This window comes from Epargyreus clarus, unplaced genomic scaffold, assembly GCF_041222505.1.
Source record: "Epargyreus clarus isolate Ecla_fem2 unplaced genomic scaffold, WU_Ecla_fem_2.2 ptg000032l, whole genome shotgun sequence".
Lineage (NCBI taxonomy): Eukaryota > Metazoa > Arthropoda > Insecta > Lepidoptera > Hesperiidae > Epargyreus > Epargyreus clarus.
This window is the reverse complement of record NW_027332237.1, coordinates 10736015-10753182: the sequence shown is the minus strand read 5'-3', so window position 1 is coordinate 10753182 and position 17168 is coordinate 10736015. Positions and strand designations below refer to the sequence as shown.

Sequence of the window (17168 nt, the reverse complement as noted above, 5' to 3'; positions counted from 1 at the left end):
TAGGGACATTTTAGCACGGAGACGTGGCAAAACTTTTTTACGCAACTATTTTAATTCTCAAAACTGGGTACATTTCCTTGTTAGGAGTGAATAATCTTTACTAATCTATGTTGTGCCCAGAAACTTTATTTCATATGTTTATATTTCCATTTATTCAATTGTTTCAAAGTGTTTGACGTATGTTCATGCGAAGTGGACTATTTTTAGACGTATCTTCACGACAGCGGCATAAACAAGAGCGTTCGTTCCAATTATATATCTCACATTATATATGTGACCTAGTAAACAGTGACTTATATTTGCACATAATAATTAGCACATTTATATATACTAGCTTTGTTCCGCGGTTTCACTCGAATTTATAAGTAATTTGATTTCAAGGGTTTCATCACATTTTTTGCACGGTATACTTATTATTTTTCTTAAATAAATATAGCTTAAGTTACTGCTTAAAACATAACTAACTGCCAGTAAAAGTCTGGCTAAAATAGGTCCAGCCGTTTCGGAGTTTAGCTAGATTAAACAGACAGACAAAGAAAAAATGAATACTTAACTGTTTTTTGTTATAAATACAATTAGTATATGCTTTCATATATCCGTGCTCAAAGCTGGAAATCAAAAGGGTTTCCATTGTGCAAGTCTGTCTTTATATTTTTGTTCTACTATGCCTATACTTCGATAGATTACTTAATACGCAGAATGGAAAGTTTTGGACTTGCCACAAAGCAACCTGTTTAATTTGTATATTACAAAGTGTCGTCTTTGTATTTGCATAATAGTAAAGTATTACTTAAATTTGTATGGAAAACTTTGGCCACACGTTAATCTGTTTTTTGTTACCTACTAAATCTACGTTGTGGTCATTGAAACTTACTCAAATATTGTAATTTCTATTTTGTTATTCTCAGGCCTCTGCGATATAAAAGCGTTTTACATCATATTATTAATGTTTCCGTTTCGTTGTATTTTGTTTTTGTGTTACATACGTTTGAATTAGCCCCCGCAAATCCACATTCCCACATAACAGTCAGCTGACAGTCGTCAATACACAAAAAAATGTGTGTCGTCATCCAATTTGTGCGAGCGCTGTACGCATGCGCGGGGAACTCCGCACACGCGCGCCGCAAACGTCAAATCTATTTTAGTAGCAAGCTTTCGGGCGACCGAGCTTACAGTGCCACGCTTCACACAAAAAACCCACAGCGATACCCGCGAACCGATTACAAACAAATTAAACCCAGTGTCAATCGATTTCACCGCAGAATGGCTTCCGCGTCTCTTAGATCACCTAGAGAACCCTAAAACGTCAACATAAGTGTTAAGATGCAGCAATGCGACACCTGCGAATCGATGTCAGTATTCCCTGATCCCGAATAGAGCGACGAGGTTAAAATGGAGCCCTTTCTAGACAGGAACAATTTCGCGGTGAGCGCGATGGTGGCTGTCGCAATGCAGATCCTCTTCTTCACCATAGCCTCGCTGTCACAGAGCGACAAACTCACAGACTTCACGGGCGGTGCCAACTTCATAATAATAGCTTTGTTAACGTTCTTCTTGGGGCAAGGCGGGAGCACGCTCAAAAATTATGACAGCAGACAGCTTATGGTCACAGCCTTCGTGTGTGTCTGGGGACTGCGTCTGTCCGGATACCTCATTTACAGGATCTACCACATCGGCAGAGACAAGCAGTTTGAAGACCGTAAGAGTAACACCCTTAGATTCGCTGTGTTTTACACGTTTCAAGCCGTGTGGGTCTACATCGTCAGTCTTCCAGTGATTATCATTAATTCACCGCATCACACGTACCCAAAATCACCCAAAACTATGACGACACTGGACTCCGCGGGAGCCGGTGTCTTTGTGATCGGATTGCTGATTGAAACTTACGCGGATCTCCAAAAATTCGCTTTCCGACAAGAACCGTCTAATCAAGGAAAGTGGTGCAACGATGGCTTGTGGGGCCTCTCCAGACATCCTAACTACTTCGGAGAAATAGTTTTGTGGTGGGGTATTTACATCATATCATTGAACGTTATCGAGGGTATTGAATGTATTGCAATAATGTCGCCTTTATTCACGACGCTAATAATTCTGTTCTTATCTGGCATTCCGTTGCTGGAACGATCGGCGGACGAAAAGTACAGAGATAACCCAGATTATTTATATTACAAGGCGTCCACGTCACCGCTGATACCGATGCCGCCGGCTTTCTACGTGGAAGTGCCAAAGTTTCTTAAGTGCATAATGTGTTGTGAGTTGCCGATTTACGATTACACCGGCGAAGAGTTCGCGGCTCCCACCATCGTCACCGAGACCACCAGCATATCAATGGTGCAGTCTCAAACATAGCTAACAAACGCCGCGCGTGACAACACCGCGGCAAGATCAGAATCTATTGATCACAAAAGCCAAAACTATAATCCAAAACAATTGTGATACACGGCTGAGGAGAAACCTCAGAAAAAATTGCCAAATTCGTTGCCACTCAAACAAAATAATACTACTGATATGAATCTCTATAATAAGTATATGGAGAGTATTAGAAAAAGTAGAAAAGTAGCACTAGATATATTAGAAGATACGAAAGATGTAATCGAAGGAGTCTCAGAAGAGAGTCCAGTGGCAAATGTTAGGTTAAGAAATGTAGCTAGCGATAATATAGATTTTAATACAGATCCTAGCACAAGTAAGCAACATAAAAGTAAGAGGCCTACTGAATATGTGAAGTATAGTAAAATAACGTTTAACACGACAGCCATATTACATCACTATCCGCAAATGCAGAACAAGAACGGTCCGGAAAATCAAACTTTTCCGGATCAGAAGGTGGCTACGAAAAAGTCTGATTTAAATCTACCAATAGAGCCGCTTATGGATAACAACAACGGCGTTAATTCCGCGAATGAAGAAACTAAGATATCATTAACGGAAACAAAGATAAAAAATAAGGATAACGATAATAATAATGATGGAGTTAAAGCGAGTACGAAATCGGACAATGCGATTGAGGTTCTGAAGAAGCCTGTTAAATTCACGGAAGAAAAACTTGTATGAGGGTTAGCCACCCGTTTGTTTTCACTGCACTTCAACATCCGGAGGCGGTGGCACCAATGGAAGCCCAAACGAGTGAAATCAAACATATCGCACCATAAATTGTAAATAACGTTCATAAGACTGGCAATGATATATGCAATCTAAATAAGTTTGAACTACAAGTTGTAATTTTTCTTATGATAAGAAATACCTAAAACGTTGTAGATAGCAAAGCAAATGTTTTAAAGTGTATTTATTATAATGCGTTAGAATCTAGTCTAGTCGCAGAATCCGTCTCAAATAGAAAAATAATTTAATCTATTCCTAGTTAGAAGTAAAGTGTAAGAGTATAATAAAGAAAATAATCGTTAGAGGGCAGTAACTGGTGTATTTTATGGTGAGTTGATTACGTTTTTAATAATTATTAGCTATAACAGTTATAATATTAGTTTTAACAGTTATAATATTAGCTTTAAAAGTTATAATATTAGCTATATTATAACTTTTAAAGCTAATATTATTAACATTTATTAGTAAAATATACGCCGGCACACCTATTTCTGCCTCATAACAGCAGTTAAATGCTGCTGTGTTCTGGTTTGAAAGGTGTGGTAAGGGAGCATTACTTTTCCGAGACGTTCCAGCTCCTCAGGGGTAGCGATGCATCTGTGACCGACCTCACGTAAAAAACTAATCTTATCTAGGGTTGATTACAGATGTCCATGGGCGATAGTAGCCACTTACCATCATATAGACGGCATGCTCGTCTGCTACTCCTATATTAAAAAAAATAGTTACCTATTTTTAAGCTACTGTTTACGGAAACATTTTATCAGATCAATGATTAAATACACAGTTATTTTATCACTCACGTTTCATTTATCATTAATAAACAATTAGTGTGATATTCGTAAATGACAATCTTAATTGCTACAGATCTACAGATGTAATTTACCTTTCTTATTTATCATATATATAAAATTCTCGTGTCACAATGTTAGTTACCGTACTCCTCCGAAATGGCTTTACCGATTTTCACCAATTTTATATGCATATTCCGTAGGTCTGAGAATCGGCTACTTTCTATTTTTCATACCCCTAAATGATAAGGGTTGTTCACCCTTGACATTTTTTTATTTATATGGCAATACGTTTGCCGGGTCAGCTAGTCATTACTATATATATTACGTAACTATTTATGTTTGTATGACGTCAATGATAAAACTTATTATGATACCATAGAAACAGTTTAAGGGTTCTCATGATACAAGTGCAGTTCAACTACGTAATATCACATGAAGTGCATACATATGTCTCTTCCATTACATATTATAGTCTGCCTTAGTACATTTGGGTTTCCTATTTTTAATTTAGAAACTTGTCCTCATCCTTACTAATATTATAAATCCGAAAGTAACTCCGTCTGTCTGTCTGGTTGTCTCTTCTTCACGCCTAAACCACTGAACCGATTTTAATGGAATTTTATACGAAGATAGTCTGAGACCCGAGAACGGATAGGATAGTTTTTATCCCGGAAATCCCACGGGAACTATGGATGGCGATCTAAGATCTATTAATCGGAGAATCGATCTTTTGGACCAAAAGATCGATTATTTTAATCGATATTAGTAAGGATTGAATCGTAAACTATGCATTTGATCAAGTGATGATCTTTAGCAAAGTTGTTGTCCATGAGCTCACGAGGGGTCCCAGAGTTGGTACGACCAATTTTCGCCAGATGGTGCCACTGTCGTTCCGATGTAGGCACGCATTTTCAGTTTTATGTATGTTAGTATGTCATATTTTCTTATTATTATATATATTTTTGCCGCGGGCAATAACTAGTTTCTTATAAAACCACAATCTGCAACGTATTCTAGAGGCGTAGCCAACTCAACAAGATATATAACTTTTGCATTACGAGAGTCGATCGATACAATCTTTCCTCGTGATTAAATTACCGGTAACCAGTGTAACATCTATTTTAGGTGCGTTTGATATTAGAATGAATGTTGATCTATTCTCGATAAGTCAACGAACTCGTGATTACAGATGCACAAACACTGCATCACATGCCAGTGATGTTGACGTGCTCGGAATCTTGATCAAAGGACTTCATATGCAACATTTTGTAACTACAAATAATATTTGCTCTATTTTTTTTTTTAATTATATTTCATAAGTAGTCAAGTTTGGACAACTGAGTGATGGGAAGGAAAAGGTTTTTTAAAAATATGGGTCAAACGTTTACTTATCTTTTATGACGTCTGTTAAAAGATACCATTTTTTAGTGATTTCGTAAAGAAAAGAGGTTGTCTATTCGTTGCGTATTTTACGGATATTTGAGGTACAAATATTTTGAAATATTGACCTGACTAACGAATGTAACAAAAAAACTATATTGTATATTTTAGTATACAATTTCCTTATGAGAGAGGAAAGTCCAAAAACAATCTGACTCATAACAATTAACACAAAACTCGTTTTAAAAAAAATCTAAAGTGCTGTATTAAAGAAAAATACCGCCTCGGAAATCATCTTTCGTGGAAATAAAATTTCATTCTGCAATCAAACACGTCATTCCTATCATTCAAACTTAAGTAAAAAGTGGCGCACAAAAAGTGGATAACACAATGCAGATGGTACTGGAGTCAATTAAAAATAGACTGCGAATACTGCAATAGTACGTAGAATTGGACTCTATTTGCAGAATTTCCCGCAGTTCTGAACCTGCTTGGCGGGATTCCAATTCATGTATTCGTTTTGGAAAATTCGCCTATCACTCTTGTCTTGTTTGTTGTAGGGATGCTATAGGATCGACTTATCGAAGAATCGATATTTTGCATTAAATAATCGAACTTAATCGATATTGCAATAATCTATCTAGACAATCCATCTCAGTTACTAAAAAAAGACAAATATATGTAATTGTTATCAAAAAATATCTTCTAAATTTTATAATATTTTTTTTATTTTCGTCTAGATACAATTACGATCCATGTTTCTCGTATTGATATTTTTGTCATCTAATTTAAATTAAACTTTAACCTTTTTTTAATTCCTAAGGAAGTCAATAGAAGAAGGTAACTTCATTTCGCCCAAAGCAGTAAATAAATCGAGAAAAAATTTAAAAAAATCTATAGTTTTCGATACTATTGTAAATCGATTGAGACTTCGATTAAATGTAAAAATATCGATTCTCGATGGAAATCGTCATCCCTATCTAAAGAACTGCAACATGACTCATGGGTTTTTTATGTTAAACAATTTGAACATTCGCTCGCGGCGTCTTTCGTGTTCAACGGGAATTTTAATAACTCTTTGACTAATCACTAGGGATGCAAGATGATGAAATTATATCGATATCTATATAAAACGCCTAATATATCTATATATATTTTGAAGGTGGTAGAACCCTTTGTGGTTCGACTCCGGCGGCACTACCGCCACACCTATTTCAGCCTCATAACAGCAGTGTTAAGCGCTGTTGCGTTCTGGTTTGAAGGGTGTGGTAAGGGAGACATACTTTTCCGAGGCGTTCCAGCTTAGTCCTCTATGTAGTGGCGCATCTGTGGCCGACCTCAGGTAGGAATCTAATCCTATCTGGGGTCGATTACAGATGTCCATGGGCGGCAGTAGCCACTTACAATCAGGTGGACTGCATGCATGTCTGTACTCGTATATTATAAAAATATGCTTTAATATAACGAAAATTTACCAGCAATTCATGTTCAATTTACACCTTTGTGATATTTTATTTTTTTAATATCGGAATTTTAGGGTTGGTATTATCTACTCTCCACTAAGATGTTACACTCTATCACACCTTTTTTTACCCAACCTTGGAGGGTAAAGTTTTTCGAGTGAACGTATTCTTTTGTAGCCATACCGACCAAACGGCTTGACAGATTTTAACATATCGACCCCTCCTACTATAATATACCCGTATAATACATATAATATACCCACAAAAGTACCTTTTCGTTTTTATGGCATAAATTGCCTTATTTCAATGTGTTTGACATAAGTAACGTTATAAAAGCGTATAAAATAAAATATTTATACCAAATTTATAGAGATATGTGAAGTAATGCAGATATTATTCTCATTTTAGGATATTTGAAACTTTGAAACGCTCTCCTGTAAAGTTGTCATTTTGTAGTTACGATATTATACGTAGGATTGGTTGATATGTCGAGTCGTTAGATTCATCTACAATGGAGGAGTGGCATATCGCTGCTTTGCAAGAATAATAGCACAACTCAAAATTAATACTTTTGTTAAAGATACAATTTAATTCCAAATATTTCCTATTTTAATGTGTCCTAACAGTACTGTTGTTATATACATAACTACTTTTAATTGTATTTATCATTATTTTAATTCTCATTTAAATAAAAGATTTCGAAACAAAAACATTGTTTGATTTTAAACTGGCTCTCTTGGAATTACCTTTTTTACTTGTGCCATTATTCTAGCAAAGCAGCGATATACTATATTTTAAGCATTTTTTATAACTGTATTCCTTAATATTCCAGGAGGGACGTCACCGTGATCAGGAGTACAGGTCTTTGCTTCCTCAACTGGCCGCATTCAGATGACTGTGCCATCGTCGCCTTCGGGGTTCCATTGCGGTACAGGATCTCGGACGAACTGGACGGGAGGTTAAACGAGGAGGACTTAAAGGACATGTGGGATACGTACTCCAAGATAGATCCCTTCGAGACCAGGCTCACCCAGTTGGGCATTTGGGTGAGTGACGTTTGACGATATTTTTATTTTTTTGTATATTTTGAATTGTTTTGGTAGCATCACAGAGGATTTGACTGGTAGCACCGCCACACCTATTGCTGCCTAATAACAGCAGTAATAGCCTAGTGGTTAAGAAACTCGGCCTCTCGATCGAGGGGTCCGAGGTTCAAATCCCAGGCACGCACCTCTGATTTTTCAAAAGTTATGTGTGTATTAGAAATTAATTATCACTTGCTAATCGGTGAAGGAAAACATCGTGAGGAAACCTACATACCTGAGAGATTTATAAAAAAAAAATTCAAAGGTATGTGAAGTCTACCAATACGCACTTGGCCAGCGCGGTGGACTATGGCCTAATCCTTGCCATTATTATGAGAGGAGACCCGTGCCCAGCAGTGGGACAGTAATGGGTTGTTGATGATGATGATGAACAGCAGTAAGCGCTAATAATCTGAAGTTGATTGCAGATGTCTATGGGCGGCAGTAGCCAACGGTAGACTGAATGGTCGTCTACTTTATATTTTAAGGAAATGTCCATGGATTTTCCACAGCCAGCAGCAAACACACACTATCAGGTTGACAGCAAGGTTATGTGTTACATTAATGTTATAAATCTGATGTTTACAGGAGTTCCAGGTACCAGATGACAGCAATGTGTTGATGGTGTGGTTGGTGATAGCTGCTGGAGTGGTCATCTCCATGGCCATGCTCGCTTTCGCGCTGTGGAGGTTCAGCTGCTTCGAGGAGTATACTAAGTAAGTTCGTTCGTAAGTTTCGGTGCAATTCATTTTAAAGGTGGTGGAATCCTCTGTGGTTCGATTCCGATGGCACCACCGGCTATTTCTGCCTGTTCTAGTTTGAATGGTGTGGTAAGGAAGACATACTTATACGAGGCGTTCCAGCTTAGTCCTCAGGGGGAGCGGCGCATTTGTAGGCGAAATCAGGTTGGAATCTAATCTTATGACGGGTTGATTACCCATGGGCGGCAGTAGCCACTTTTCATTAGGTGGACTGCATGCTCGTCTGCTATTCGTTTATAATAAAAAAACTAAAAATCTAAATCATCTTACTTTGAGAGGAAACCAATGCCCAGCAATAGGACTGTAATGGGTTGATGATGGGCTTCTTTCGCCGTTTCTTCTCCATAGCGAAACACCGACCCGGTGGTAGATTGTTGACGTTCAATCAGACTTCTATATTAATCAAAATTAAGTAAGCCTTCCTGGTTCGACTTAGATACCAAATCAAACCTAATTCTGCCTTATAACAGCAGTGTCAAGGTCTCCTCTTATAAAGATAAGGATTAGACCATAGTCTACAGTGCTGGCCAAATGCGGATAAGTACTTCACACAACTTTTGGGAACATTTTTTAAGAATTAGTCAAACTTTATCTATTCCATTCTCCATTCCAGGATGCCAGCCTTCAGCGACACGGAGAGCGTGAACGAGAAGAAGACCCTGGACCTGTACCCCACGCCGCATCAGACGCTGCCGCCGCTTTACGCTGAGGCCGAGTACAAGTGGGGGGACGCCAAGTACGACGAGGCTACCAGAGGTGAGTGTGACGTCACCGCCGACGTCAAGAGTAGCTTGGTAATGTAGGACCGAGTAATGTAACGAGAAGAAGACCCTGGACCTTTACCCTACGCCGCACCAGGTGACTTGACTTTGTTGGTATCATGACGTCATCAAATGGGGAGCCAAGTAGGCGGCAACCAAAGAATATTTGAGTTAGTAAGGAACATGACATTAGTTGTGATGTCACTTGTTACTACAGGAACGGGGGAAGCCAAGTATGACGAGGCTACCAGAGGTGAGTTCACTTAGTTGTTATTGTGACGTCATCAAATGTTGTGCCAAACACGATGAAACCAGAAGATATTTAAGTTACTTGGAACCATGACATCAGTTGTGACGGCACTTATTACGGGAACTGGGGAAGCCTGATAATTACTAAAAGTTAGTTTTGAATATTACGTCATTTGTGACGTCACTTATCGTTGGCAGGAGGGAACCCTGACATTATTGTAATGCCATATAACGTTAAGTTACTGATGGTGAGGGAAGTGATTTTTTGAATGGTGAATTTAGAAGTGATAAAACCCTTCGTGGTTCGATTCGAAAATAACTCCGCCCTAAAATTTATCTGCCCTTTAACAACGGTGTTACATTGTGTTGTGATACACTTTTTTTTTGTTTTTTTTTTTTTTATAATATAAGAGTAGCAGACGAGCATGCAGTCCACCTGATGGTAAGTGGCTACTGCCGCCCATTGACATCTGTAATCAACTCCAGATAGGATTAGATATTCCTACCTGAGGTCGGCCACAGATGCGCCGCTACCCCTGAGGACTAAGCTGGAACGCCTCGGAAAAGTCTGTCTCCCTTACCAGATACTTCAAACTGGAACACAGCAGCGCCTAACACTGCTGTTATTAGGTAGAAACAGGTGTGGCGGTGGTGCCGCCAGAGTCGAACCACAAAGGGTTCTCCCACCTTCAAACACTTATAAAATGATTTATTTTATCCTCTGAGATACTCGTAGCTACGCATCTGTGGTCGATCTCAGGTAGGACTATAATACTATCTAGCGTTTCAAATATTCATGAGCGGCAGTAGCCATTTACCAACAAATGGACTGCATGCTCTTTTTTTATTAATAATATAATAATAGGAGAGACTTCTAGAAACAGTATATTTTACCGTTTGATAGATTAAAATATGGCTAGATTAAAGTTATGATAAGATTAAGGCCGGGCTGTAAATAAAAAATATTGATGCGTCATTTCATAACAAGGAAAAAGTGTAATAAACTTCTTTTAAATAAAAACATAAACACGATCGCCTAAAAATATAGCTTATGTCACTCCGATAATTTAGAGAACAGGTTTCAGGTTATGTTTCATACGTCAGCCCAAACGGCTTAACAGATTTTAACAATTATGATATGTCGTTAGATTCATCTAAATAGTGCGAATAACATTAGCTATATTTTCACATATATTTTTTGTATTTTCCAGTGGACATGGGTGGTTTCACGAACAGGAGCTACGCAAGGACAGAGGACTACGATTTCGAGTCCGATGAGGAGGTCGGCGTGCCGGCCCGCGACAGGTTGATCTATATTTACTAACTCTAAGGTCGTTTCTTGCTTGCCTATTCACGGTATATGTGTTGGTATAACGATTATGTTGTGTATAATTATGGTAAATGGTTATGTTTTGTATAATACAGGTTATAATATCAAGTAATATCAAGTATTATAATGTGTATAATTCCTTTATACAAGTTACCTTGAATAAATACGAAATTCTTATCGATTATAGACTGTTTTATTTAATTATAAGTGATTAAGGGTATTTATTTTGTGGTTTGGGTATGGAATAATTAATAATTTTATACTTTACGGTTAATTATTAAAATTATTGCAATTTAAAACCTTAACAATTTATATTGAAACTAATGGGTTAAAAAGCAATCAATACAATAATTAATTGTATATATTTGTACTCTTTTCATTTTTTACTATTATTAATTTCTCTTGAACGTTTTTTTTTTCTAACCATATTACATTATTTCTATTATAATATAAACTATTGTGATTAATTACTTAACACAATTATTAAACTTCTTTAAATTTTAAATAAATTAAACTAAAGAAAATATCAACTTTAATACATAAAAAATATATAATGAAATTTTAAACAACCTACTTAAAATTTTAATCAAATGTTATTCTTATTAAAAATGCTGATATAACTTCGTAGCTATTTCGAATATAGCACATAATCTTCATTGTCTATTATTAAAACGTCACGTAAACGTGGTTCGACTCCGGCGGCACCACCGCCACACCAATTTCCGCCTTATAACAGTAGTATTAAGCACTGCTGTGTTCTGGTTTGAAGGGTGTGGTGGGTAAGGGAGACATACTTTTTCGAGGCGTTCCAGCTTAGTCCTCAGGAGTAGCGGCGCATCTGTGGCCGACTTCAGGTACGAATATCTGATCCTATCTGAGGTTGATTACAGATGTCCATGGGCGGCAGTAGCCACTTACCACCAGGTGGACTGCATGCTCGTCTGCTACTCTTATATTACAAAAAAAATAGCTAATACTTATGCTTTTGCTTACTAATTACTTAACAATTAACGCTTATAATTGCAGGTACACTACTGACGTGTAGCTGATAAGACGCTTTGTCATTGGTATGTTTACACTTGAAATAATCTTAACGGAGAGTGAGATGACTGGCTTTTTTAATATAACATTATTTACATGTGTAGAGCTACATACTTCGTGTATAGTAATTATTTAAATTAATAATTTTACATAAATTTATTTATTCTTGGAGAAGAGAGATAATTGCATTTGTATTTTTTATAAATTTTTGTATTACAATCATTCATTTGCAAGGAATGTAAAATATGACACATGTATGGTACATGTCTATACTAGTACACGCCTATAGCTAGTATGAAGAAGTATAAAGAAATCGTCAATATTTTAGATTTTCAATTTCGAATGTATAAATCTATTATTTATAACATATTATACAGCTAATAATTTAATTTTTGTTTTGTTACAGGAATGACAGTATAAGTCCGGAAGAAGGCAACATTGTGTGAGATTCTTACCAAAAGGTAGTTATAGTTGTAGATATTATACGTTGTAGTAATTATACAAGACTTAGGAGTCGATATTATTGTGATTCATCGTATTTATTATTGCATGTATAAATTTGTGTCTAATATTACATGTACTTTGAAAAGTGTTACATATTTAAATTGTTGTAATCCTCTAGAATAAGTCTTAATAACATTTTGTAAAAATCTTTACTTTTAACATTTCAGTTTAGTCGAAATTATATGTGTTTTACTCATATATAAATAATAATTAGTACTAGCCAAATAACTACGTATACTAGTTATGTAGTTATATATTTTAACATCGCAAAGTAAGCAAGCCGTGTATTAATCTATTGAGAAATAAGATTACTTTAGTTTTTTGGTAATTACTTAAACTATAGTCTTTAAAAATTGTACCGCGACCCTAAAACATAACCTTAAAGTAAGAGAGCCTATTTAAAATATTTATAAATATTTCAAAATTATTTTACTATTCATCAATGTACAAATAAAACCGTTCGTTCCTAACATAAACAAATATAAAACTTATTTATATAATTAGTTTCGTCTGCAATCTTTGAAAATAAGCCTCAAATTCCAATTCTGTGTCTTAATAGATTTTAAAATTAAATCTCGTATAGTAATTGTTGTTGTTATTGTAATAATATAGGTGCTTAAAGAAAGCTAGCACTGCCTCAAATAGAATACAAATTTTAATAATTATCCAATATGAATTATACATCTTATAATATAGAACCGCAGTTTTATCAATGGTATAAGTACAATGCTATCGTATATATCAAAATGCATAATAATATCGTGAACTTTGTGGATAAGAATTTTATAACGATTTAAAATATATAATGGTATATTTTAATCCTTGATTATTAATTGTATAATTGAATTATACAAAAATTAATAACATTAACAAGTAACGTATTGTAAATAAACATTTTACATGTTTTATTCTTTGTATAATAATTATACAATTAATAATGGAAGTGTTATTCAGTAACTTATAAATAGACTATAGTTGTAAACAGAGATTTATACATGAAGTAATAATAAAATTAGATATTAAGGCCATTGTACACTTGCAAAAAATATCAAAAATATTTAAAAAAATAGATGTTTAACCTACCTGTTGTGATTTTTTGTATATAAATAATTGACTGCAAATTAATCAATGTCCCATTTATGCAATTAAAAGATGCTTCCAGTCATAGATGAAGTAATGAAATAGAATCCTAATTTTATTCTAAGTTTATTTTTCGAACAAATAAGTTATAATGCCGATAGAGGGAAATACACGCTGGTTTGAACATGCGTTTTAATGAGATCAATAATACTTAGCTTTGGTAAAGACTTATTACACTGATGTAATACCCAAAACTGACAAGGCTTACGCAATAAGGATAGGAAAAAAATCGTGTTTTGGACGAGGTTGGGATTATTTCAAGTCCAATTTCTAAAAAGAAGTTCCAACTTAGTTCTTCTATATTTTGGGAAGGTTATTGACGTCTATGAACGCTGCTCAAGACGGGTTGTATGCTTGTTCTAAATCATAATCATATTTAATTACTTTTTCTATGCCTAAAGCATTCTACTGCGCTCTAAGGCGGCTTAGTAGAGATCCTTATAATTGTTTTTCTTACACAAAATGTAAAATCTATTATGTAATAGTAATTGGCTTCCAATATAATACGGTCTTTGCAGTGAAATCATATATCATTTGCAATAAGCCACAGAACTAAGCGTTTCCTGTACATATTTATAATATTTTAATTTGTTTTATAAATTGTTTCCTTATTTTTGATATTTGTTTCATTTATATTTATACTAATAATTGTTATTATGATAATAAATGCTTACTTTTTATTTTGAGTTGTTTTTATTTTTTATTTATTTTCAGATTATTGCCTTTGTTAATTTTCCTTTATGACCATATTCCATATTTTAATTATGATTTTGACCATTGAATTATAGTTAATGTATGTGTTAAATATAACTCATGTCTAATCTTCACTTTTATATCATCATCTATATAATGTTTAAGTATCAGTACCAAAACCTAAACCTGTATATTGATGCGTTAAATACCTCAAGTAGAAAATTTTACCTAATGTAAGAGCTAACTCTAATCGATAAATTATAATGATCCTTTGTAAATTATATGTTGCGTATTTGCTGCAACATTCTTTCAAATATTTGTCAAAACTCTTGAAATAATGGTTTAAAATGTTGTCTAGCTATATGTCTGGCTCTCATATATATATGACAAACTAGGCAGAAACAAATGAATACCACTTTGATCTCTGTTTATATTATTTTAGTTCCCAGGTTGTGTATAAGAGTTTATTAATTGGTTGTGAAAATCCCAAAGATTAAGAAACATTATTAAACAATGTTATAATTTAATTGAATTATATTTACAAAACGTTTAACCCAAGTAATTTTTAACAATTACTTCTGTTCTCGAATACTTTTAACGTATATAATTAATTTATACACCGCTTAATGGTGCATTTATATCTAAAGATATCTAAAATGGTTTGCAGTTTGGCAATAAAAATACATATTTCTCATTCTATACAAGGTATATACGTCCTTATATCATCAGAAACGTGGGCCGGACGTGTCATTCATTATATGTATGTATAGAAAAATATGATTTTATCTGACACGAAATGTATAACATGTATATATACACTATAAAAATCACATTTTAATATTTGTAGCTTATTTTCTCTGTTTTCTAATTTATTTGTACCATTTAAGTATTGAAACAATTGTTTGACCGTGTTTTTTTACTATATTTTGCTTAGACCATTCTGGTTTATGTGCAGTGTTAAGTACAATGTTTTAAGTGCTTAAAAGTCGATTATTATCTTAATGAAAACCATTTATTTCATCAGTAAAATCGATCATAAATACGTAAAGCCACATGTAACAATATTATTAACCTGCTTTTTATGTGTACTCCGAGTTGTTGGCATTATTCTAAGCTGAACCACATTATGTGAAAGCCTCCTTATATCCTTATATATCCTATAAAAGTGGAAGAAAAGCAAACGATATTTAGAAATTAAAAAGTAAATATAAAGTTACGTTTTAGATGTTAGTAGATTATATTACTAGGAAATATGTTAATAATTTTAAACTAGTTGTATCATGTGGTTAGTAACAAAACGACATTTCACACACATAAGACAAAAGATAAGTATGGATTATTGTGAAAACAATATAAATTTGATAAAATTATAATGTAGTGTGACTGCTATACTCTTTGGCTTGAATACATTAAACATTCTAATTTAGTCCTTACAGTGCCTCAACTACAACCAGTTCTTAGCTTTTAGAACTGGTTGTTCTCTTAAATTAGTATCTTCCAAGTAAGATTGCTTCATATACTGCACAGAACTAGAAAATTAAATGTCAAGTGTCAATGTTATATGACTAAATTACTACAAAAGATCTATGATTCTTAAAACCTATAATTATATCCAATTATAACTATATAATCAATTCTTTTAGTTTTAAATAATGTTGTTTTGTTACTTACCACATAAACTGATGTCCATGTAGATTAGGAAATAGGAATAATTATAATTATACATCGTATAATAAAATATTTATTATTGTGTAATTGTATAATATAATACCTATAGATAATCAATATCGTAATCATATCTTCTGTATACGTTGAAGTTGATTTATATGTTCATTAATATGTTACATCATATTACATATCCTATCCTATTACTATACATCATATAATCAAGTTTACTTAATGTTTACAATATTATATATCACAAAAGTACGAATTATTATATATTGGGTTATAATATTTAAAAATATATGTTAAAAGAAATAAAAAATTGCAAAATATTATAATTACTTAAGTTAATGTGAAATTATTGTATGTTTATTGTTGCCATATAGTATTTAATAAATATATTAAATGAAAAATGTAGAAAAACAAATATTACAAATCTCTCTGCCTTACAAGCTCAACTAAGCCTGTATTTAGTTATTAGTATAATCAACAAATCTATAGTTGTTATTCATAATCTTTATCTTACATTTTTCCTTACGTTATTTGTATCAATATTTGTCTATTGTATGTAGTGTATTTGAACCACATCTTATACTTAGGCACTTGAAAAACATTTATAAAATGATAGGTGAGTTAATAACTTGAAATTTCCAAATTACGAGTATGTTTGGCAAGCAAAGTGATACAACATAAATTACGGAGCGATCACCATACTGGTTTGATGCGCAAAGGCTTGCGGGTTTGATTTCCGACCAGACAGATATCTATTTAAATGATGAATTTAGTAATAGATTGTTTAATATTTCTGTTCTAAGTCTGGGTATTTCTGTGTCCGTCGTTGTATGTGTCTATGGCACCTGCGTCACAGGGAATCCTAGTATATCACAGGGAATCCTTTTCGGTCCCACAATTTCAGATATATTCCAGGTTAGCTGCCTATCTTTGTAATCCAGTCCTAATTCAATTCTTCCAGTCCTTATGCTAAGAGGACACACTTGCCCCTGTGGGAAATTAAAGCCTTGATGACTGTATATTATTGAAATTACAATAACATGATTACTGGAACAATTAAATCCTTAGTAACCATTCGGCTGGTGCCAAATATTTACATAAAAAGTTTGTTGCCAAAAATATACCGAAAGTATACGATAAAACAATTATTTAAACTATGTCCTCTTGTTTTCTCTAACATTTACTTGA

The 17168-nt window shown here is 34.1% G+C and overlaps 2 protein-coding genes across 4 annotated transcripts in view; both read left to right on the top strand.

The window, feature by feature from the left end:
• LOC140755019 (uncharacterized) overlaps positions 1-14290 on the top strand; it is a 41310-nt gene extending 27020 nt beyond the window's left edge. The window contains exons 5-10 of one of the 3 annotated variants that reach the window (XM_073090190.1): positions 7572-7785; positions 8413-8540; positions 9199-9341; positions 10807-10900; positions 11952-11992; positions 12373-14290. In XM_073090190.1, the coding sequence (XP_072946291.1) occupies positions 7572-7785; positions 8413-8540; positions 9199-9341; positions 10807-10900; positions 11952-11970 (598 nt within the window). In that variant the 3' untranslated portion in view covers positions 11971-11992; positions 12373-14290. Of the gene's footprint in view, positions 1-7571; positions 7786-8412; positions 8541-9198; positions 9342-10806; positions 10927-11951; positions 11993-12372 lie in introns of all 3 variants that reach the window. The other 2 variants (XM_073090189.1, XM_073090191.1) reach the window with 2 other exon arrangements.
• On the top strand, positions 1033-2508 carry LOC140755022 (uncharacterized). The gene has a single exon (XM_073090196.1). The coding sequence runs from the start codon at positions 1393-1395 to the stop codon at positions 2347-2349; it is 957 nt and encodes a 318-aa protein (XP_072946297.1). The 5' UTR covers positions 1033-1392; the 3' UTR covers positions 2350-2508.
• Positions 14291-17168: the final 2878 nt, after the last annotated feature.